The sequence below is a fragment of the Periplaneta americana genome, chromosome 1 (assembly GCF_040183065.1).
Source record: "Periplaneta americana isolate PAMFEO1 chromosome 1, P.americana_PAMFEO1_priV1, whole genome shotgun sequence".
NCBI lineage: Eukaryota > Metazoa > Arthropoda > Insecta > Blattodea > Blattidae > Periplaneta > Periplaneta americana.
The window spans coordinates 55688755-55712605 of NC_091117.1; the positions used below are offsets into that span (position 1 = coordinate 55688755).

The window sequence follows — 23851 nt, forward strand, 5'->3', positions numbered from 1 at the left end:
CGTTTCATTACTAACAATATGGCCACAAGAAAGCAGCAGTACGGGAATCCTGCCCATAGTTTGTACAGCTTTATTACTGCAACTGCTGGAGCAGACATGATGGCATGCAGTTCTTGTCTCGCCACCCCAGCGGGCAGTGTCACCGTGTCCTGGAGGTGGTCTGCACCGAGTGCAGGAAGCCAGCCTCGTATTGTACACACTTTAACGTCGTGTTCTAGTACAAGACCTCGTGGGAAACAAATCTAGTCTGGGGGCAAAGTACTCTGAAAGTTGTTTTGAATAGGGCGTTAAATGGCCAAAAACATTTTAGTTTTCCATATTTCAAAATGCAATGAGAATAAAAACCAACAAAAAAATAATAGAGGAAGTGTTACAAATATGGAATACAATTTTATTTTTCGTTTTGAAACTTACATGTTTTAAATACCAAACGTAAAATAACGTCCTAATTATTGCTGAATGTCCCTATCAATGGTACATCAGGCTTAGAAGTTCGTAAAACTTTATAAAATAAAGAAAAATAATTTCCAAAAAATCTAACACGTTTCCTTCATTAAAATGGAGGTTAAAATATGGAATACTATTAAAAATTTACAAGATTAACAAAATTGCAAAGTAAAAATAGCCTTTACTGAGAAACGCAAGAACAAGTATTCATCATCTTCATTAGAAGCTGTTTTTAGTGGTTATTTAACGACGCTGTATCAACTACGAGGTTATTTAGCGTCGATGAGATTGGTGATAGCACGATGGTATTTGGCGAGATGAGGCCGACGATTCGCCATAGATTACCTGGCATTCACCTTAGGGTTAGGAAAAATCTCGAAAAAATCCAACCAGATAATCAGCCCAAACGGGGATCGAACCCGCGCCCGAGCGCAACTTCAGACCGGCAGGCAAGCGCCTTAACCGACTGAGCCACGCCGGTGGCTAGAGGCTGTTTTTCCAACTGTAATACTGAACCAGATGAATCGTCTCTCACGTTTTCCCTTGAACTTGTTTTATGGCTTTTTGCATTGTGTTTTCATTCCATTATTTTCTAAGTTTGTTCGAAAGTGAGGTTTTCCTTCCTACAGATGTCAACACTAGTAACGAAACAGAAAACGAGGGTATAAAGAAGGAATACTAATAATACTAGTATTTCATATTTGTGAGACACTGATGTAAGTCATAACCTTTAAACATCGTAGTTTAAAAAACGAAATAAATTAAGCATACTTTTCTATAAACGTAGATTATTTCTCTTTAAGAATATACACTACCGGTCAAAAGTTTTCAATCAGCTATGGAAACAACTATATAGGCTACTTTATTTCAATGTACAGTAGTGGCAAAAAAACCGGAACGACCCTTGTAGTTGATTTCAGAGCCTTGTTCACTCTAGAGCACGATATACTGTACCTAAGTCTTTCGTGGTTCGAATCCTGCCTGAGAAGGAAACTTTTTTTGTTCCTTATTCAAATTTACTCCCAATGCTGGTAAAATTCATGTTCTGCGAATAATAAGTTAATTAAGTAGTAAAATATCGCTGCAATCGAAAAGTATTGAAAATAAATTTAAATAAGGAATAAAAAAAAGTTTCCTTCCCAGGCAGGATTCGAACCACGAAAGTCTTAGTTACCAGTCTATCGTGCTCTGGAGTGAACAAGGCTCTGAAATCAGCTACAAGGGTCGGTCCGATTTTTTTGCCACTACTGTACAAACACATCTGAAAAACTCTAAATAGACCAACAAAATAAATATTTTCTCTCTCTACCATTATGATATGAGAAATATTCAAAACGAAATCCCTGTTTTAACCACAAATCCATAGTTGTGATAGGTGATCGAAAACTTTTGACCGGTAGTGTACATCATTAATATTTCTACTATTGAGGAATAACAATGTACAAATATTCAAGAAAAGAATTTACCGCCAAAATGATCACTTTCCTCCAAAACGCTATAGAGATAAACGTTTCAACAGTTTAGCTTCTAACTGCAAACTAACACATTCCCGCGAAAGAGAGTGCGTAGTAATTTGGAAGGATTTTCCATCGACACTGTATAACCTAGTAGTTGATACAGTGTCGTTAAATAACAAAGTAAAAAAATAAACCTATGTCAAGATTCTTAGTAGTTAATACCATTTTGTGCTACCCTGAATACCACCGCATGCAAACATATATCAAAATATAACATGTGGTAAAGTTATAATGATTTATTTAACAAGACAGATTTGAAGACAGTTAAGTTCTACTAATGTCCTATAAATCTCCTCCTATAAGCAAAACATTAGATCATATTAATCGTAATTCTAGTAGCATAGGTAATAGAATTTCTTAAGGTATTTATTATGTCATTGGGAAATGAAGTATAGCGCACTGGTGTGACGCTACGCCTCACTGAGCATGCGTCAGACAGCAACCTCACACATGTGCAACACTGTCCGTGCAGGCTGTGAAGAGAGATCAGCATTCATTACCTATTGTTTGTGATCGCTGTCTTGGAAGACTGCAGGCAGACTGACCAGGTTTTCCGGGAAGAGACGTGGTAGAGACACTTTATTTGAAACAATTCTGGCGTCACGAACCTCGATGCGAGTTAGTGTCCAGTCGTTAGTACAACATATTTCTTGACCACATTGCGTGGGATTGTATAGTTGATTTGTGCGAGATCGTGCGTATTTGCTTGGTTTCCGCACAAAACCAATCCGCGGAAAGTCTAAAATTCCACTTCAGTATTCCCAACCTAACACACATAACAATTTCCCTCTTCTTACCGCTTAAGTGACATATTGATTTTACTGCTTTAGGCTTTTAACATATTATTTTTAGAGACGTTCAATATAGTAATAATTATAAATTGGAAACTTACTACTGCAATTTCACCTAAATTGCACTGTTAATTATTGTTTTTAAATATTTGCAAAAATTAAGTAAACTCTACAACTCCACTAAAGTTACTGCATTCGTGATGTAAGTAACATTAAGGAAGCAGTGAAAAAATCAACAAGATTCCAGACTCATCATAGACTGGGGAAAGAAAAAGACAGACGTATATCACGGCCTGCTGGAGTATAGTAAACACAGAAAACATTTTAAAGCAACAATGTTGAAGATAGATATTTTTGTTTTGCAAATTTACCGTCATTGAACAGAAACCAAGATGGAGATTTCATTGCAACCAATTATAAATTCCTCTCTCAGGTATGTAATAAACGATCTTCGCACAAAATAATGTACGATACACGAGTGGTATGTTTTCTTTCAATTCTCGGAAATTAAAAAAGCTCAATTACGTTTCGCTTTTTCAAACTTACATGAAAACTTCAACATACCGCTCTTGTAACGCATATTACTATTATTAATCAGAATCTAGCTACGCTAAATGTGTAGAATCCAAGTTTGAGTAAAACTTTACAATAATGAATCTTCCAGATCGGTACGTCTAAAGACAGTACATCTAAAAGAGAAAAATCTAAATATCAAAGGAGTCAGAATAGGAGTTCGCTTGCATGTCTTAACCTCATGGGGAATAGAGAATGCGAACAAAAGGCTGGATTGTTTCTCTTGAAGGCGAGACAGATTAGAACTTCAGCTGTTGAAGTTTGTGATGCGAACTGACGAAGGGATAATGGTATCTACCCAATTATAAACTTTTATGTCTTTTTAGGTTAGGATATATTATATAATGTGTTTTGTTGTGCCATTTTCATTTTAATCTGTGTGTTCTTTTAGAGAGTGGTTGGATCTAATCATATGTGGGAGGAGGGGATGAAACCTACGAAGTAGGACTTGTTTTAGGTACAAAGCACGTACGGTTAGTAGACCCGTGCATTGGATTTAAGAGAAAATTATGATAACATAATACATCTGTATGTATAATGTTGCTCAATAAATCCATGTATCTACAAAAAATATACTGTATATCAAAACAAGGAGGTCTAACGCGCCAGCATGTCCAAATATAAGTGAGGTCTGAGTTAAGGAGCTCTATTTACCATAATTTAATAATAACTGTTACAATATGCAACATTTATTGTCACTGACTTAAGTATACTAATGACATCGAGAATATGAGACAGCTGTTTAAGAAACAGGTTACGTCAAAGGAACGCCTTGATTGCTAGGCAACTTATCGACAAGAGAAGAGAAGCGGGTTTGCCTAAGAGAGTTTCGCCCGCACTATATCTGAAGACATTGACATGCTAGATTGAGTGAGTGTTTTTTCATGACGTCTATTTGATACTCCTGGTTTTCTCTTCTTTCCGATTTAACAAATTATTCTAAAATTAACTGACTTGAAATATTGTTTTTGTTTGTGTGCATCTGAAGTCTGACTAGCGTAATATGTAGGGTAAAGTTGTCTATTTCCGTGATACCCCTAATCCCGTGATACTTTTTAAAAATTGAATGTCAGTCAAAGCTTTGCCGTTCGACCATAGCGCCAGACATCTTTCTCGAAAGACTGCATATTTCGCCTACTTTTGAGACATCGGTGAACTTCATAGCAAGATACCCAACCCCGTCACATTCAGTGAAAAAAACGTATCACGGAACTAGGCAATTTTACCCTACTATTCGGCGATGTCTGCAATGAAGAGGGGAAAGGAACTGGCCACTCTACCCCATTATCTCCTGGCCTAGTTTCCTCATAAGTGGTGCCTTCTTGGTATCACTTGTGAGGTTCAGACCTGTCTTCAGACAATAGATAAATTACAACTACACATTGTTTTTGTTATAATACTAGACTACATTAATTCCATATCCTTAAAGGATAATCTTCTGTTTTCTTATTTCACTTACTTTGGGAATGTTTGAACGTGAATGTTGGTACTCCCATGTTTACGTTGCTATCATGCTACCATGGTAACAGTACAGTTCCAAACAAACAAAACTGGCTGACCCATTCTTTTATGAAGAACAGACTATTGTGATTAACTGAGTAGTAAACAATTACGTCACAAGGTTACTACAGACTAGAGAAGAATCCGAGCTCTCTTGATTATCTTGATGCAAGGTGGAGCACATTTAAAACATTCATCCCAGCCTGTACAAAAAGAATAGAATAAAGTCAAATGTGTTTCATTAGTGTGGCAATTTCTTCCTATGGAAAGCAAAGTGGAATGAATTCAGAGCAAAGATACGATTACCGAAAATTATCGCATTATCCTGTATGTGTTATTGCTTTAATAGTATCGCATAACGTGATAGTACATCGCATGGTTGGTAACACTGAAGACATGGTGGTCCCACGGGTTTTTGTGGATGCGGACTGTGGAGGGGGAAATAGATCGACTTCGGCTATACTCGGTGTTGCCGTTTTAGCGCCAATTTCAAACTGATGTAATACGCCGCTTAAACTTATTTAATAATACAGTATTATAATACATTCATTCAAAGTGTTATCTTAAGAATAGGGAAGTCGTTGGAAGTGCCAGTGTTACAAAGTTGTCATCAGCGTTTGGGAAACTTTTGAAGATATATGTCATTTTCCTTCCAATTCGCTTATGTCTACAATCTAATCCGTTTGGATACGGATAATATTAATTTATTATTATAAAGCTATTACGACAGTAGGAAAAATTTCTTGCCGGTTAAATTATGATTAAAAGATGAGAGTTTCCATATATGACAATCAACAATGCATAATCTGAAAGGACAAATGAAAATTATCAACAGCAAGCACAATATGTTCTTTGGTATGCTAAATTTGAGTGTGTTATAAGAGTTCAAAGAGAATTTCGACGTGATTATGGTGTGGGTAATGTATCTAAATATGATTACATAATGTTCTGGTATCGAACATTTTTAGAAACAGGTTGTGTGTTAGAAAAACATGCAGGAGGTCGCAAGCGAAACCCAGTACGAGAAGCAGCTATCTCTTGGCTTGGTCCCCAAACTCCCCAGATCTAGTCCCTCCTGACTTCTTCCTGTAGGGTTTTGTTAAAGACATTGTCTATTCACAGAAACCCAGGAACATTGATGATCTGAGAGTAGAAATTACTCAAGTTTTTCAACAAATCATCCCTCTTATGTTACAACGGTCATGGGCTGAATTTCATCACCGTTATGAGTTGTGGAGGTGCGCAATGAGGGTCATGTTGAGCTCTAAGGAACTTCCCATCTTTGTATGCACAAAGTTTCAGTAGTAAATGTTTCACGGTGGTTTTTATTTTATCCATACCCAAACGGATCACTCTGTATAAATCGGGAGACTTCTGTTCTTTCCCCCTTAACATCACGTTCACGAAAGTATCTGCTTATGTGTTGTCTATCGACTGGTTCAGCGTAACGCTCTAGTCAGATATGGCTGACATAGAAGCTAGATGACAGAATTTGTTTAAATCTGGTTTACAGATGTAGCTGATGAACCTGATCAAGCACATGTTGTACCAGCTTCATAAGAGGGTTCTTAGATGGAGTTAATATTGTGAATCACATTTCGTAATGGCAGCTATTTCGTTACATTTAAGCTTTCCTTTACAGTATCTACTCCTGTACTAAATTCCAAGGAGGGTTTTACCTAATATAATATTGGAATTTTCTCTTCGATTTTGACCTTCTTATTCTGCTCGAAAATACGTAGCAATTTTAATTGTGTATAACACAATCACATACGCTTTATTACAAAAACGAAATAAAATGCTCTTACAATAGCATCTCATCTCCTGCCATACTGTACAGCACAATTACTGGGATTTCTCTTCTGGTTAGCTTACTGCTAAGTTCAGTATAAGTAGATATAGGATAATTTCTATAGAACCGAATCGGGTAAATTAGTTACAAAATGGAAACTACTTTTAAAATAAATTGAACGTCATGCCACCCTACATACGTACACCATTTGACACGGAAATTGGTCGCTGTTCATAGACTTACCATACGTACATCCTTTGGCACGGAAGTTGATCACTGTTCAGAGACTAAATCGCTGCTACGACTTGACTTCATCCTCGGACCTAGATGCTAATATCCTGCGTAACCCGAACCACACTTAAACAAATTCACGCCACAGGAGAGCGATCATTTTCCGTGTCAAAGGATGTACATTATCAGCAGATAACAATAGCATTCCGCCATTAATTGAAAATTGAAAGACCATAAAGACAGTGTATTCCACTGAAGAACGTACATTTATTTTGCGTTCTTATTGGGTCACAGGATCTTTCCTTGAAAACCAACGACAGTTTAGGACGAAATTTGGAGAGCGACAACGTGAGATACACTATCTTAGTTACACCCAGTGAATATGAGTGGTGCACCATATCTAGTTTAAATATTATTCAACAGATTATTTTTTCGGGTTATAAAAAGATATTCATAGAGTTTGTGGAGTAATTTGATGGCATGAAACTAATGCAAGGATATTTTCAGTAAGATGAGGAGACCTTCCATACATCCGAAGAGTCAATGAAAGCAATAACCGAAGAATCACCTCTGTTAGTCTATGGCCACCACGTTCGCCAGATCTTAACTACCCTGATTTCTTATTGTAGGGCTATCTTAAAGATGAGATTTTCCGTGACAGACTGCAAACCCGGAACAGCTGGAGGTCAAAATATTTTGGTAAATAGAGAACGCTGATGGTGAGATTTTGGCACGTGTAAAATAAAGCTTGGAGTACCACGTCGAAATGTGCCTAGCGGAGAATGGCGGTCATTTGCAGTATTGATGAGATGTGTTTTACATGAATCAAGACAAGTCTCCTGTGAATTTTATCATTTTGACTTCATTTGTTTTGAATTGTAGGGAAGGCATTAGGTTCGGTTCTCTAAGAGTCACTCTGTATATAAAATGAAAAGTACTCACGTTGCGAAGGGCTCCGGGTCGAGGTCGTAGAACTTCTGGATGGGGTCCCTCTTGATCAGCTTGGACAGCTGCTGTTCGTCCACGATCACTATTCCTTCTTGGACATTCCTCTGTTTCCACTGCACCACTTGCTGCTGCTGCTTCGCTTTGCCATTTCTGCGGCCGTTACGCACCCCCTTCGCACCACCGACACTACCACCACTCTTAGCCCCCGAGCCCCTCATTCTGTTGCCACTAGATCCTGGTCCAGTAGCGGGGGGGTAGATCATGATCGACCCTTGTGTTCAGACGATTCTACAATTATAGCGCAAGGCTGTCACTGAGTTGTCAGGCGATCTCGTATGTCAGTCACTCATTCTTGCTTCAACTCCTCTGGAGCAACTGGCTGAATACTGATGGCGAAGGCTTCGGAGCGAACATACCTCCTGAATCGGACAACAAAAAGGACATACAAAGTTAGACTCGTCAGCTATGTTGGCTGCATTGTTTATTTTGTTTCTTGGCTGGTTTAAAGCCGCACTGTTTGGATTCAAGGCTAGAGAAGACTGGGGTAAAGATATAAGGACTTTTCCAACTGTGACCAAATGAAGTTAGATCAATTTCAGCAGAACCTTTGATAACTTCTGTCAGAGCAAAAAATGTGAACTCAAAATAGCATTTGCCATATCAAATCAGGTTACCAGGCGACGATAAAAAACAAAAGATATGAGAACAAATTAATGAGATGTGTAAACATTTGAATAATAATAATAATAATAATAATAATAATAATAATAATAATAATAATAATAATAATAATAATTCAAGACACGACAGTCCATGAAGTACCACGACCGACCAGACGGCTGCTGGCCTCACGTTTACATGCCGAAGCAGAGATGGACGATCATCCAACCAATGGAGGTATTGTGTGGTTAGCACGACGATCCCCCCAGCTGTTATAGCTAGATTTCTCAACCGGATTTCGCTACCTATCGTAGCTCCCCAAGTGTATCACGATGCTGGGTGGGCACTAGTCCATACACTGGCCGAAATTTCAAGAGAAAATTTCTCCCCCTCATGAGAATTCGAACCAGCGCGCATTCTATAATGCGAATCCTAGGCAGGATGGTTAGACTACGACGCCACGACGCGGGACGACATTAGAATACTCTTTTAAATTCATTTGAAAGATAAAGATAGTAGGTTATTTTACGACGCTTTATCAACATCTTAGGTTCGTTAGCGTCTGAATGAGATGGTGATAATGCCTAAAATTCTTTCAATGATTTATTATCATAATATATTGCTTTCTTAAATTGACTAAGCATATTTGGAATTAAATCAATGGTTTTCCCAAAACACGCTAAGAAATTTTTATTTTTAGTAGGTTATTTTACGACGCTTTATCAGCATCTTAGGTTATTTAGGTCTGAATGAGATGGTGATAATGCCGGTGAAATGAGTCCGGGGTCCAGCACCGATAGTTACCCAGCAATTGTTCATATTGGGTTGAGGGGAAAACTCCGGAAAAACCTCAACCAGGTAACTTGCTCCAACCAGGAATCGAACCCGGACCACCTGGTTTCGCGGCCAGACGCGCTAACCTTTACTCCACAGGTGTGACAAGAAATGTTTCATAGAAAACACTTTTTTTTTTCTCGAAAAGAAAGCAAAAACGAACAAAATTATGTGAAACTTTATTTGTTTGTAATGTCTCGAAGAATAACCCCTGAAATTAATGACATTACTTACGGTTCATCTTGTATATAGTTATGGTTCAAGCGAATAAACAATGAACAGTAATAATATATTCGGAAATGAATTATTACGAAATCATTATCGTTTAGATTGTAATAGTGGAAAGGCTACTAGTGGCGTAGAGTCAGGATGACATTAGCAACAATCTATGAATCTGAAATACATATTATATAGAGTTCGTTTGTATGATCATTGGATTTTATATTTCTGTTTAAAATCGTTGGTTTAACAGGAATAGTGTTCGCAGATTCATTAATCTCTATTGTTTTGTACGACACATAATGTGGTTGGTTGCTTCGATGGAACGATTGAGGAATTTCACAGAGAAAGAGAGAGAGATATAGAAAGAGAACGAGAACTAGTGCTAATGAGACGAAATGAGGAGGGTAGTAAGGAGAAATGAAAAATGTTTTTGTCGTCAAATTTGTAATATTTAGGAAAACGGGGAATTCTGGGAGGATTCTCATCCTCTGATTTTGTCGTTTCAGTATCGTCGGAGATCGAACTTCAGTTCTTGGAGTAATGTCCTCCATGTAGCACTGAGTTATGAGAGTAGCGACCTTCTAGTATTTATGTTCTCCTTTTGGTTATTTATGTTAGGAACTAACAAATGCATCGTCCATCTTTCAGTGGCGTTCAATTTTATTCACCTTGAGTAAATGCGCTTTGTGTGTGGTTGCAGAAGAAACAAATTCTACCTCCTCATCTAAGCAGCAGGATGAACTTTCTCGAAGGTGGGCTGCAGATAACGAATATTAGTCACGAAGCATTAGATAGGGTCTAGCCGATGTAAAGAATGTTCAGATCCCGTCTGATAAATTGGCTTCCGTGCGTTTAGCTCTATCGGAAAATCAGGAAAGAAGAAAGCACAATGGTCAGATCGATGCGTCTGTCCAGAGTGAAACTATATGTCAAATTTAAATTAGGTCCAGGATAACGCATCTGATCTGAGAGGAGTCGAATGGTAAAGGATGTCAAGCTAAGGCGTTCGTTAAAATTGGTGGAGACCAGGGAGTTGTCGTACCAGGGCGCCGCCCCGAAACTTTTTTTTTTTTTTGCGACCTGGGAGTGCCCTGCTTCTTCATGTTTACTTTTTAAAATGGTAATTGTTTTACTTGCTTCTTACTCAACTATGTGTGTATGTATGTATGTATGTATGTATGTATGTATGTATGTATGTATGTATGTATTCACAATGCAAATGAGTAAATACCCGGTGGCAGTGGTAACTAATTACACTCAATAATTACAATTAATAATAATATTATTATCATTATTATTATTATTATTATAAAGAATGATAAAAATTGTATAATATAAGGGGCATCCTAAATTAAATAAAGCACAATTACTTAAAAACATAATTAATTATTAAAGTACATCTAATTTGTAACTTAACCCTAAGTTCGAAACTTAAACCCACGAGTATATAATATGATACATGTTGATACATGCACAAGTACCTTTCAGCACTGCACTCATTTCGCTCTCAACTTACTCACTGCACTGGAACTATGACACATTTCACCGACACTATCCTGATTTCACTAAAAACATTTCACTTATCAATTACTTTTCACTACCGCTATAAACTATAAAACTTCACTGGCACAACATACTTCACTGACATAAACACACTTCTCTGACACAACACACCTTTGCGCTGATACAACACTTCAAGAACAAAACAACAATTACACCCTTATTACTTCCTAGAATCGTACTTGCTATACTAATCTAAAAAATGCTAGCCTAGACCCTATTGCAAGCTATTTTAGCACGTTCACTATAACTCACGCACGTAAATCTAACTCATTTCTCTGCCACTATAACTCTCAAGAATTTGCTTTGAAGCTCACAGCACTTTCACTGCACACCTAATATAAATAAATGGAGAGTCACTAGTTTCTCTGCTTACTCAATATACTTGTAAAACAACAAAATAGTGTGCCTAATATACTATCGTCTATTAGTAAAGTCCTTAAGCCTATTTTTAAATACATTTTTCGTTATTGGTAAAGCCTTTAGTAAATCTGCAGGTAGAGCTGTGACATTACGAATAAGTAATAATAATAATAATAATAATAATAATAATAATAATAATAATAATAATACATCTATCTGTGCGCTTAAACCCACATACAGTTGCAATAATCTACTCTTCTCCTACATCGTCTTTCGGAAACAACTTTCCTAAGTCCGCCGTAATTCTGGAAATTTTTGATTGCCAGTTTATTTTCTTTAGTGCATTTAAGTAAGTATCTGTGACTGTGAATCCGATTACAGTAAATGTTAAACGGAAAGCTCTTGTTCTGATGATGTCATTCAGTGTAAATTCACATTTAAATCCTCTTGAAAATGTAATCATTCATTGTAAGGGTTCACACAAGCTACCAGAAATGGTGAACGGGGGACGAGTTCGGGGCAAAAGAAGATATCAGATGATAGACGACATTAAGATCCATGGATCATATGAGGAAGGTAGAAAATAAGAAAAATTGGAGGAAGCTGGGTTTGCAGTGAAAGACTGCACTTAGACAGAACACAATGGATGAATATTAAGTACGTAGTTATTATTATTCAAATATAAATGACACTCGGGACGAAATTAAACGCAGAATAAATATGGGAAATGCCTGTTATTGTTCGGTTGAGAAGCTTTTGTCATCTAGTCTGCTGTCAAAAAATCTGAAAGTTAGAATTTATAAAACAGTTATATTACCGGTTATTCTGTATGGCTGTGAAACTTGGAATCTCACTTTGAGAGAGGAACAGAGATTAAGGGTGTTAGAGATTAAGGTTCTTAGGAAAATATTTGGGGCTAAGAGGGATGAAGTTACAGGAGAATGGAGAAAGTTGCACAACGCAGAGCTGCACGCATTGTATTCTTCAGCTGACATAATTAGGAACATTAAATCCAGACATTTGAGATGGGCAGGGCATGTAGCACGTATGGGCGAATCCAGAAATGCATATAGAGTGTTAGTTGGGAGGCCGGAGGGAAAAAGACCTTTGGGTAGGCCGAGACGTAGCTGGGAAGATAATATTAAAACGGATTTGAGGGAGGTGGGATATAATGATAGAGACTGGATTAATCTTGCTCAGGATAGGGACCAATGGCGGGCTTATCTGAGGGCGGCAATGAACCTCCGGGTTCTTTAAAAGCCAGTAAGTAAGTTATTATTATTATTATTATTATTATTATTATTATTATTATTATTATTATTATTATTATTATTATTATTAATTTATCTTTCTCCTTAACGGAAGTTTGTCATACTACAAAATGTTTGTTTCATACGGTGCAAAAACTCTGAGGTAACAAAATGGCCCTACGTACGATTCCACGGGTTATTCTATTCAAGCTTCATTGTGTTGAAGGTTTGTTGGTACGAGATTCTATTCTATTGTATTGGTGGGTATAGATCAGTTATCGCTAAGTTATTTGCACACAATTAACCATATGCATATATTGCGTCTCGGCATTTTAAAAACACAATGAGGTAGTTGAAAAACGATATAACACTCTTTATTTCGCGTAAAACTGATGGAAACAAAGAATAAAGATTACAGCAGAGTTTTTCATTGAATGACCTTCCATTGTTCTCCTTCACAGAATGTATACTCGGAAGAAACGCTGCTATTCATCGTCTTATTAAAATTGTTTTTGGAACTTTCGTAACTCTTCAATTAGATACTGATTACGGCTTTGTAGTCTAATGAGTAGATTTACTATGTTATTAAAACACATCTCGATTACATATTGTCTGTGTTGCCGTGTAACCCCGTAGGTAATCATCATAAATGTTACAGGTGAAGCCGCTAATGTTTATACTTCATAGTGATATGTACAGTAACAAATTTTAAGCAAAAACTATTTTTTTTTTTACCTTGGTAAATATTTTCGCAGAAAGTTACATAATATACAGGGTGATTCACGAGGATTTGCCATCACTTACGGAGCTTATTTCCGAAGAATTGTGAGCAAAAAATGTCATATAAACATTGTCCTAATCTCAATATTTTAAAGTTACATTAATTTGAAGTTGTTAGTAATATATTTTTTTTCTTTAGTTTTAAGGGTAAAAAATATTACATACAAATAGAGAATGAACTATTTAGAAGTGTCATTTCTTTAATTGGCTAGTGTTCTGAAGCTAAAAATGTGTTGTTAATTGCTTTGTACAGATTTTATTTTTCAATTTTTAACTAAAAATGACATCATTCTTACGCACTTATCACAAAAATTGTTACAAATGGTACGACTTTAGGAAATTGATTCATTACAGTTTAATAATGCATTGTAATGTACAGTCTTAGAGAATTTACAAGAGTGCACTCTTGTGGCACTCGATAGGCGTGATTTGTGACTATTGTTGTGATAAGTGCGTAAGAAAATGTAATTTTGTAGTTAAAAATCGAAAAAAAAATTCTGTACGAAGCAACAATGGAATTCACATACATTTTTAGCTTTAGAATACTAAATAATTAAAGAAATGATACTCCTGAATATTTTATTCTTTATCTGTAATATTCTTTTACCCTTAAAACCCAAAAATAATGGTATTTTATAAATAACTTCAAATTAGTGTAATTCTGAAAATATTGAGATTAGGACAAATGTTATATGACATTTTTTGCTCAGAATGTCTTCGGAAATAAGCTCCGTAAGGGACGGTAAATCCTCGTGAATCAACCTGTATATATAGCCATTTACTCTCTGTATGGTTCCATGCTACAACGCAAACTTAGCGTTCCTCAAATGGGATTAGATTCCCAGCCTTGACGGAGGAAGATAATGTTTATTGTAGACAAAATCGGAGGATGATGGTTCTTCTCGGGTTCCTCCCGTTTACCTCAGCATTACACATTTCACTTTTTCACCGTATCCTTTTCTTCGTCTCATACAATTTTTACATCATCATGAAACACAAACGAATTTGGAAAACAGTAACAATGTTAACAGATGCCAGACTTCTACAGTTCTACACACTTCTTGTGTATAGAACCAAACTATTCTCGATTCCTCTACGCAAGACGACCATCACGTCACATACCACCTGATCATACTTCAAGGTCATCAGATCACATGAAACAGGGCGATTGGGTTTCATTTGATCATACTTTCTGCTCCAGTTGTTTACAACTCCATAGGCTATTTTATTGTTTAGGACTTGACCAGTTTTTTTTCTGTTTTGTGGAATCTGATTATCATATTCAAATCTATTTTAGGTACATAAAATATATTTTTTCAAACCACTGGCAACTCAATAGCATTCTTTCATCCAATATTGCTGCTGCTAATATAAATATTATTATTGTTATTATTACTACGGACACATTTACCTGCGTGCATTGCGCTGAATTAATTCACGTGTTATTCTTATGGGGGCTTATTCATAGACAACGTTAATTCGTTAATTCTATCATTAATGCTGCTACTACATGTAATACTATTACTACTACAGCTCTAGTTGGTAACGAAGGAGAATTGAAACCTCCTCTTGAGTGAAAACTTACACAATAATTCATCCATTAATTCACTCACTACTACTACTGCCACTGCCAATACTACCACCACCATCACTACTACTACTACTATTAATACTACTACTACCATTACCATTACTGCTACTAACACTACTACTACTACTACAGCCGCCACCACCACCACCACCACCACCACCACCACCACTACTATCATCACTATCGGGTCACCGGCATGGCTCAGTCGGTTAAGGCGCTTGCCTGCCGGTCTGAAGTTGCGTTCGGGCGCTGGGTTCGATCCCTGCTTGGGCTGATTGGATTTTTTCCGAGATTTTCCCTAACCGTGAGGTGAATGCCACATAATCTATGGCGAACTCTCGGCCTCATCTCACCAAATACCATCTCGCTATCACCAATCTCATCGACGCTAAATAACCTAGTAGTTGATACAGCGTCGTTAAATAACCAACTAAAAAAACTACCACTACTACTACTACCACCACCACCACCACCACCACCACTATCACTCTACTACTACCACTAACACTACTATCACCACCACCACTACTACTACTACTACTACTACTACTGTTACTACCACCACCACTGCTACTACCACCACTACCACTATTACTGCTACCACCACCACCCGCTACTACTACTACTACCACCACCACCCATTACTACTACTATCATCACCACCGCCACTATCACTACTACTACCACTAACAATACTACTACTACTACTACTACTACTACTACTACCACCACTATTACTACTACTGCTACTACTACCACCACCATTATCACTACCACTATCATTACTACTACTAGCACCGCCACTATCACTACCACTACTACTACTACTACTACTACTACTACTACTACTACTACTACTACTACTACTACTACTACTACTACTACTACTACTACTACTACTACTACTACTACTACGATCCCACGTCGCGGCTTGCGTGCAGGTTGGAAGCTCAAAGAGTGTTCAGTTATTTCATTATTTCTCTCGTTAGTAGCAACCACCAACACTACTGTTAATTCTACTAGGCTGTTACTACTACTGCGACTACAATTTATTATCACTACTACGTTATATCAGATAATGACTTGATGAACTTAATATTTCTTACTCGCTATGGTTTGTAACCGATTCTTTTCTGAGTACGCCATCAATAGTGCTCGAAGCGAATGGCAGAAGGTGAAAGAATAATCTTATAGACTACTGCTGCCAGTACGTGCTGTAATGGGCAACTGGCTTCATTATTCTCGAATGGGAACGAAATTTACAATTCTGTCCATGACAATCCATGGACGTTTGATACCATCTCCGTACGCTCTTCATTGAGCAGGGGACATCACTTAGTATTCAACGTGCAGTCGAACTACTCAAGGCAAATCGAGGTCTTACATTAACGTGGTCTTTTAGCTGCGTATTTGTTTAAATTCAACTAAGTGTCACAATTTGAAAATACTTAGGGATATAAATTACAGATACAAAAGTATAAGCTTTTATATATTGAACAGTTGTTTTGTTTTCAGAGATACCTAAATACAAGGTGGGTCAAAAGTCGCTTTCCCCAATATTCGTGGTTCACTCAACTTGAAAGAAATATTTCCACCACTCGTAATGTAATCCCCATAATAATTGCACTTACTTAGTAGTCATGATTTAGGCTATATAACTTCGCAACGAAACAAACAAATGTAACTTTTCTTTCTGAAATGGAATTTTAACCCTCGCAACTTAGCAGCTCTAGAATTTCATGCTATTTATCTGAGGCGTTTTTTGATCCCAAGTATTTTTTATTGTTTTATTTAACGACGCTCGCAACTGCCGAAGTTATATCAGCGTCGCCGGTGTGTTGAAATTTGTCCCCGCAGGAGTTCTTTTACATTCCAATAAATCTACTGACATGAGTCTGTCTCATTTAAGCACACTTAAATGACATGAACCTGGCCGGGATCGAACCCTCAACCTGGGCTTAGAAGGCCAGCACTATACCGACTGCGCCACCCAGGCCGACGATCCCAAGTATATTTGTTATAAATAATTAGGACTTTTATAGCTTTATATATATTTTATATACATATATGCAAATTCAAAGTTTTTATTGCACCTAAAGTTAATCACTATGATTAAGCAATTAGTTTAATTAATTAAAATAATCAATTTAATGGCAGACTATTTAATCTGTATCTGTGTTTTTATTTCTTCAATCATTAGAGAATACTTCCACTTTCCTCGAAATAAAATGCAAAACGTAAGTTGTTATTGGATCAAAGTGTTAATTATGTTTAGACAATTAATTACTTAATTAATTTAGTGTCATCACCTGCAGCAGTAGAAAGTACAGAAACCTTATTTTACAAATGCAAATAATTACTCTTGAACCTACAACCATTTAATCATAGCCTGTGAGCCTAATTTTATCGTGACCACAGTTGGTAATATCCTGTAGCGCTTGTTCAAGACTATATCACTCTTCGAACCTTACAAAATTATCCATGATGAATGAAATTATGTGTTGCTTTGTCATGAACTCTCTGCTTGTAACTGAATATGTGTATTCCGAAAATGACGTTATAACAATGGCAGCACGTTAGAGTAATACAACAATGGGTTTTTGTCATGTCAAAAATAAGAAAAGTTTAAAGACAAAATAAATCTAACTACAAAAGAAAGACGTGTTCTATAGCTGGAGCCATCCACGACTCCAAGCAATAAATATGAAAAAAATTAATATTATGTATAACTATGAAATAATAATTTTCATTGTAAAAGAAACTGAAATAACCAAGAATAGCATATGTAGGTTACTGGAACGTTTCGGAGTATATGGATGTAGATATTAACAATAAAATATGGTGCGGGGTCAAAAACGATCCTAGGTAAGTGTAGAGAAAAGGTTACATTTGTTTGAATCAAATTTCTGCACATTTAAAGGACAAAATTAAAATTATTTCAAGCATTTATTGCTATAATACACTCCTCTCTTAAAAAGACTCAGCATATTGGGAATTATTTCCCAAAACACGCTATGAAATGTTTCGTATAATTTTTTTTTTCTCAAAAGCAAGCAAAAAAGAGCAAAATTGTATTACTTTTTTTTTTGTTTGAAATGTCTCAAACAGTAACTCCCTGAAATTAATGATTTTACTTGCGGTTGACTCTGTGTGTGTGTGTGTTTTTTTTTTATTTCATCATATAATATGTTCCATTACACAGCGTAATACTACATGCCTTGGTTTTCTTATTAGGAATTTATACATATGTTTATTACTTATATACTATGCAGTAATAATATATAATGTTCGGAAAGTTTGGACAGTTTTATAGTCATATTCATAAAATAATAATATTGTTGTAGTCAAGAAACTAAATATATAAACACATCCTTTATCTTATCATTTGCTAGCTCCAGCTTATACACTACTTCCAAATTACATGTAAACTAAATGCTGTATAGGCCTACTGTAAAAAAAGGCGATATACATATAAATAGTACCGGCATATATACACGCTGACCACTTATAAGGAAATAGCAGATATCACAGGAGCAGTCACTAAACAAAACCATTTCCCATACAATAGCAAATACTATATCCAAACTGGAGGGAGAACTAAAGACCACCAATATTCACTATAGCTATAAGAAGAAATATTCCAACTAAGATCGTGTGCACACATAATATTAATATTAAATAATGAAGAAGATAAATATGAGACAAAATTACAAATTGATACAGATAATAGTCCACACCTGTGAAGCAACGGTTAGCGCGTCTGGCCGCGAAATCAGGTGGCCCGGGTTCGATTCCCGGTCGGGACAAGTTAAGGCTGATCCACAATAAACCGGGAACGGAAACGACAACGAGAACGGAAATATTGTTAAAATAAATGTATTTAAATGTGAGCATTGACTATTGTGAATGCTCACATTTAAATACATTTATTTTAACATTATTTCCGTTCTCGTTCCCGTTGTCGTTTCCGTTCCCGGTTTATTGTGAACCAGCCTTTACCTGGTTGAGGTTTTTTCCGAGGTTTTTGGACTTCGGAATCATTTCAGCGGCATAATCACCTTCATCCCATTCAGACGCTAAATAACCTAAGATGTTGATAAAGCGTCGTAAAATAACCTATTTAACTTTCAGATAATATGTCGATTACATTTTAATACGGGTGTGTATATGTGTTTATTTTGTAAAGGAGTAATTTAATAGTGTATAGAGTAGGAAAATGTGAATTTTCGTGTGGTAAGATAGATATGATGGACAGTTATTAGAAAAAAGATTCAACAAGATGGACTGTGGAACTGGAAAACAGGAATTAGGTAACTACATAGAATTGTGATGAGTTGGGATGGAGATTTGTGGTCAGTGCTTTCATGGTAATTTATTTTCTTTACCTTACACCCCACCCCTTATTTTTGTCTCTCGAAATATACAATATTTTACTCTCCTCTCATTATCCCTTCGACCGTCACTTAATGAATGTTTTTATGTTAAAGAAGAGCTAAATAAATTATTTTGCTCTGTATTTATTTGTAAAACAAGCTTGATTTAAAGATCCCATGAAGCTCTCACAGTAGGTGTACACATGCTTGATGAATCCTGACGCGTGTATCTGCAGCACTTCGGTATATTAACCATTGTAAAATGTTCTGGATTCTAGTGCTGTAGAAGTGGACAATTTATGTTTATGAATATCAAAGAAGATGCATCAGGAACAGCAAGAAATGATCTAAGATCAGTACACAGCATCGTTTACAAAATATAGCTCTCCGTGCACAAAACTTAGGCAGCCATACACCGTAAGGCCACATATGGGGGGAAAAAAATAGATTATCATACACCGTACGGCGAGAACGAAATAATAGAATTAGTAGGTAGGATAATAATTATTTTATTTTTTATTTAGTTGTTTAACGACGCTGTATCAACTACGAGGTTATTTAGCGTCGATGAAATTAGTAATAGCGAGATGGTATTTTGCGAGATGAGACCCAGGATTCACCATAGATTACCTGACATTTGCCTTAGGGTTGGGTAAAACCTCGGAAAAAAAACCAACCAGTTAATCAACACAAGCGGGAATCGAACCCGCTCCCGAGCGCAACTCTGGATCGATAGGCAAGCGCCTTAGCTGACTGAGCTACACCGGTGGCTTTATTGTATGGTAGTATAGGGATTGGGCAAAGGGCTAACAACCTGTGACCATAAAAAGGAGCTTGTTACAAAACCTCAACATGACATTAAAGCCAGACGTTTGAGATGGGCAGGGCATGTAGCAGGTATGGATGAATCCAGAAATGCATATATAGTGCTAGTTGGGAGACCTGAGGGAAAAAGACCTTTGAGGGGCCGAGACGTAGATGGGAGTATATTAAAATAGATTTGAGGGAGGTGGGATGAGATGGTAGGGAATGGATTAATCTTTCTCAGGATAGAGATCGATGGCGTGCTTTTGTTCGGGCGGCAATGAACCTCCGGGTTCTCTAAAAGCCATTTGTAATGAAGTAAGTATGTAAGTATAATGAAAGAGTAGAGATAGCTTAGAAATAGGAACTGATTTGAGTGAAAAGACTATAATAAGGACTAAAGAATTTAAGGAAAAACAGTATAAGAAATGGTAGTATTATAAGGGCTATTTTGGCAGGACAATAGATGGGCAGGGCATGTAGCAGGTATGGATGAATCCAGAAATGCATATATAGTGTTAGTTGGGAGACCTGAGGGAAAAAGACCTTTGAGGGGCCGAGACGTACAGTAGATGGGAGGATATTAAAATAGATTTGAGGGAGGTGGGATAAGATGGTAGGGAGTGGATTAATCTTGCCCAGGATAGAGATCGATGGCGGGCTTTTGTTAGGGCGGCAATGAACCTCGGGGTTCTCTAAAACCCATTTGTAATGAAGTAAGTATGTAAGTATAATAAAAGAGTAGAGATAGTTTAGAAATAGGAACTGATATGAGTGAAAAGACTATAATGAGGACTAAAGAAATTAGGAAAAACAGTATAAGAAATGGTAGTATTATAAGGGTTAGTTTGGCAGGAGAATAGAAAAAATTGTATAGTGATGATGGACTGAGAAACAAATGCGAAGGTCCATCATGACTAATATGTGTTGTTGATGGACAATAAATATATCATATACCAATGTAGATAAATTTTATCACTTAAAACTGTATATCTTGGAAGATAAATTGATCCATGTAAACTCAATATAAATTCAAACTTTCGCTATCTATAAATACGTCGAGGGTTTATGTCTTTGACTACGGGATTGTGTCTTAGATACATCAGATAGTTGTTTGTCTCTCATGCAGGAGAACAGTGCTTCAGACCCCGCCAGTTATAAATAAAGCTCTACTACAGGTTTTCTTAGAGTACATCTATTTCTCCTGCAGTTTCCATGATCATTCGCCCCCTGACCATTTTTCTTAAGATTTTCCTTTCATTTATTCTGGATAATTCATCTATGAAAATATAAAAAATTATCGAACTGCATACTACGGAAGACGAAAATCTGATGCATTTAATATTTGAAGATGTAAGGACTATTATCCTACCTGTGTTGTTCTGGTGGCGTTGACACGGTGATGAGTGGTGATCACTGATGATAATCTGCACACGCGTGATACACGGTCGCTCGCTGGACCTCTACTGATGCTGCAATCTCACCGCTCACATCAACTTTCCTTGCCCCACACCGCTGTCCCCTCCCAGAGCAGGTCCTCCGCTTCGCTAGTGTAGGTTGACCATAGCCGTCCCGTCCTCAGTGTCTTAGGACCGAGTGCTATATCAATATCCTACTTTCTTTCCATTTCCTTTTCTAAACCTTTTCCGATTCCACTCGAAAAAATATAAATCAAAGCTTTCCATGGTTCTTGGTAAATCTCCGAGTGCATGCCACTTGTAACCACATAATGTTTTCAGTCAGCTAGATGTTGTCACTTTTATGAAATTCCGTATTGAGATATGAAAACATTGCACAAAGTTTGTTTGTTGTGATCAGTGATTCGGTTTGTTATAATTTTTTTTTCCGAATTAAGGGTGGTCCACAATAAACCTGGAACGGAAACAACGAGAACGAGAAGGGAATTATTGTTAAAATACAGTAGAACTTGGTTATAGTGACCTCGTTTTGTGCGACACCTCGCCTATAACGTCAAATATTCTGTGGTCCCAACTAATTCCCCATAAGACATATGCTTTTCTACCTTGCTTAATACGTCGAACGAATATGCGTCTACCTCGCATATAAAGTCATTTTCAACCTCAGTTTGGAATACAATTTTCTAAGAACCAAAATATTTTAAGAAATATTTTGCTGAAATCTGGTAAATCCTTTACTGTTCCATTTTATCATAGACCTCTGGAATGCAGGCAGATTCCCCATCCCATTGTAACCTGCCCGAATTCATGCGGTATTAATGGTACCTGCATGCGGTCAGTTTCTACAGGAAGTTTTCACTAAGTGCACGCATTTTAACGCAGTATGGCCACTAAAAGAAGTGAGTGACACTTTAGAGCCATTAGAATTGTGAACATTTCTATGAAGCTAGAGGAGGGAGTATGAAGCTAGGAGAAGGAGCAGTGAAATTGCAACTGAAATAATGAACATAGATTTTAATTTAGAAAATGTATATTGGGCAAGTAAGAGGCAACAGAGTAAAATGACTGATTACTTCACTCCTCAGTAAATAAGTTTGGTGAGTAATGAACAAACTGTTTTAATACAGAATGATGTATTTATAATTGTACATGTATTTTATTGTGTTCATGGTATACTTAAAAGTGAATGCATAAATCTAAAATAAGCCTAATTAAGTTTATTATTTTTCATTTTCCACCTCATTAGACTGCTAATATGAATCTCGGTTACTACGACACTCGTTTATAACAACATGCTTTTCAAGGTTCCTTGGATGTCATTATAACCAAGTTCTACTGTATATGTATTTAAATGTGAGCATTCACAATTAACTTCCACTTCTCGTTCCCGTGCTCCGGCAAGGTTCTCGTTAATTGTGAATGCTCACATCTAAATAGATTTATTTAAACATTATTTCCGTTCTCGTTGTCGTTTCCGTTCCCGGTTTATTGTCAACCAGCCTTTATGAATTAATTCGTCCCAGAGTAGTACCGGTACTGGAAATTATACAATACTGTAACACATGTCTCTGATCAATCTTACAATCTGCCGAGAACAATCACCAGTTGAAGAGTATGGTTTTTCCTCTCACGCAACAAGACGCACATTCGGTGACGTAAGCAGTGGACTCACTGGCCTGAAGCCCTGCTTCCCATTTTTCAAGAATTTTTTAAAAATTATATTAGATATAAAGCACGAGAAACTATTTTCCATTGAGGTTGCGAATGCGACACTGAAAGAAAAATATCGTTTGGTTGTTTCTATCGACAGTGACCAATATTATAATAAATTCTTTACAGTATGGGCTATTCCATATGAAATCGATCAGTAAAAAACCTCGCATTTTTTAATACTCTAATTTTTCCCTATTTATACAAGGTGCAGAGGAAAGTGCATTTGCAAAAGTATACTATCGAAAGTCAAACGGTTTTCGTACTATTGAGCGACAAATTTAGCGTATTTTATAAAAACAAGTCTCTTTCAGCGCTCAGAACTCTGGAACCGTTTACTGCAGAACATTGAACGGGAGCTCATTTTGAAGCTGACATTTGGTAGATTGTTAAGAAGTAATCCTTAATTTTATTGTATACAGAGAGACAGATAATCTGTTTTTACTTAATTTTAGGCTTTTTGTCCATTTGTAAAAATGTAAAAAAT

The 23851-nt window shown here is 36.7% G+C and overlaps 1 protein-coding gene across 1 annotated transcript in view; it reads right to left on the reverse strand.

The window, feature by feature from the left end:
* Positions 1 to 21727, reverse strand: part of LOC138696117 (uncharacterized) — a 361146-nt gene extending 339419 nt beyond the window's left edge. The window contains exons 1-2 of the mRNA XM_069820675.1: positions 21609 to 21727; positions 7794 to 8218 (exon numbers count right to left, since the gene is read on the reverse strand). Of these exons, the coding sequence (XP_069676776.1) occupies positions 7794 to 8062 (269 nt within the window). The 5' untranslated portion in view covers positions 8063 to 8218; positions 21609 to 21727. The remainder of the gene's footprint in view (positions 1 to 7793; positions 8219 to 21608) is intronic.
* Between the last annotated feature and the right edge of the window lie 2124 nt (positions 21728 to 23851).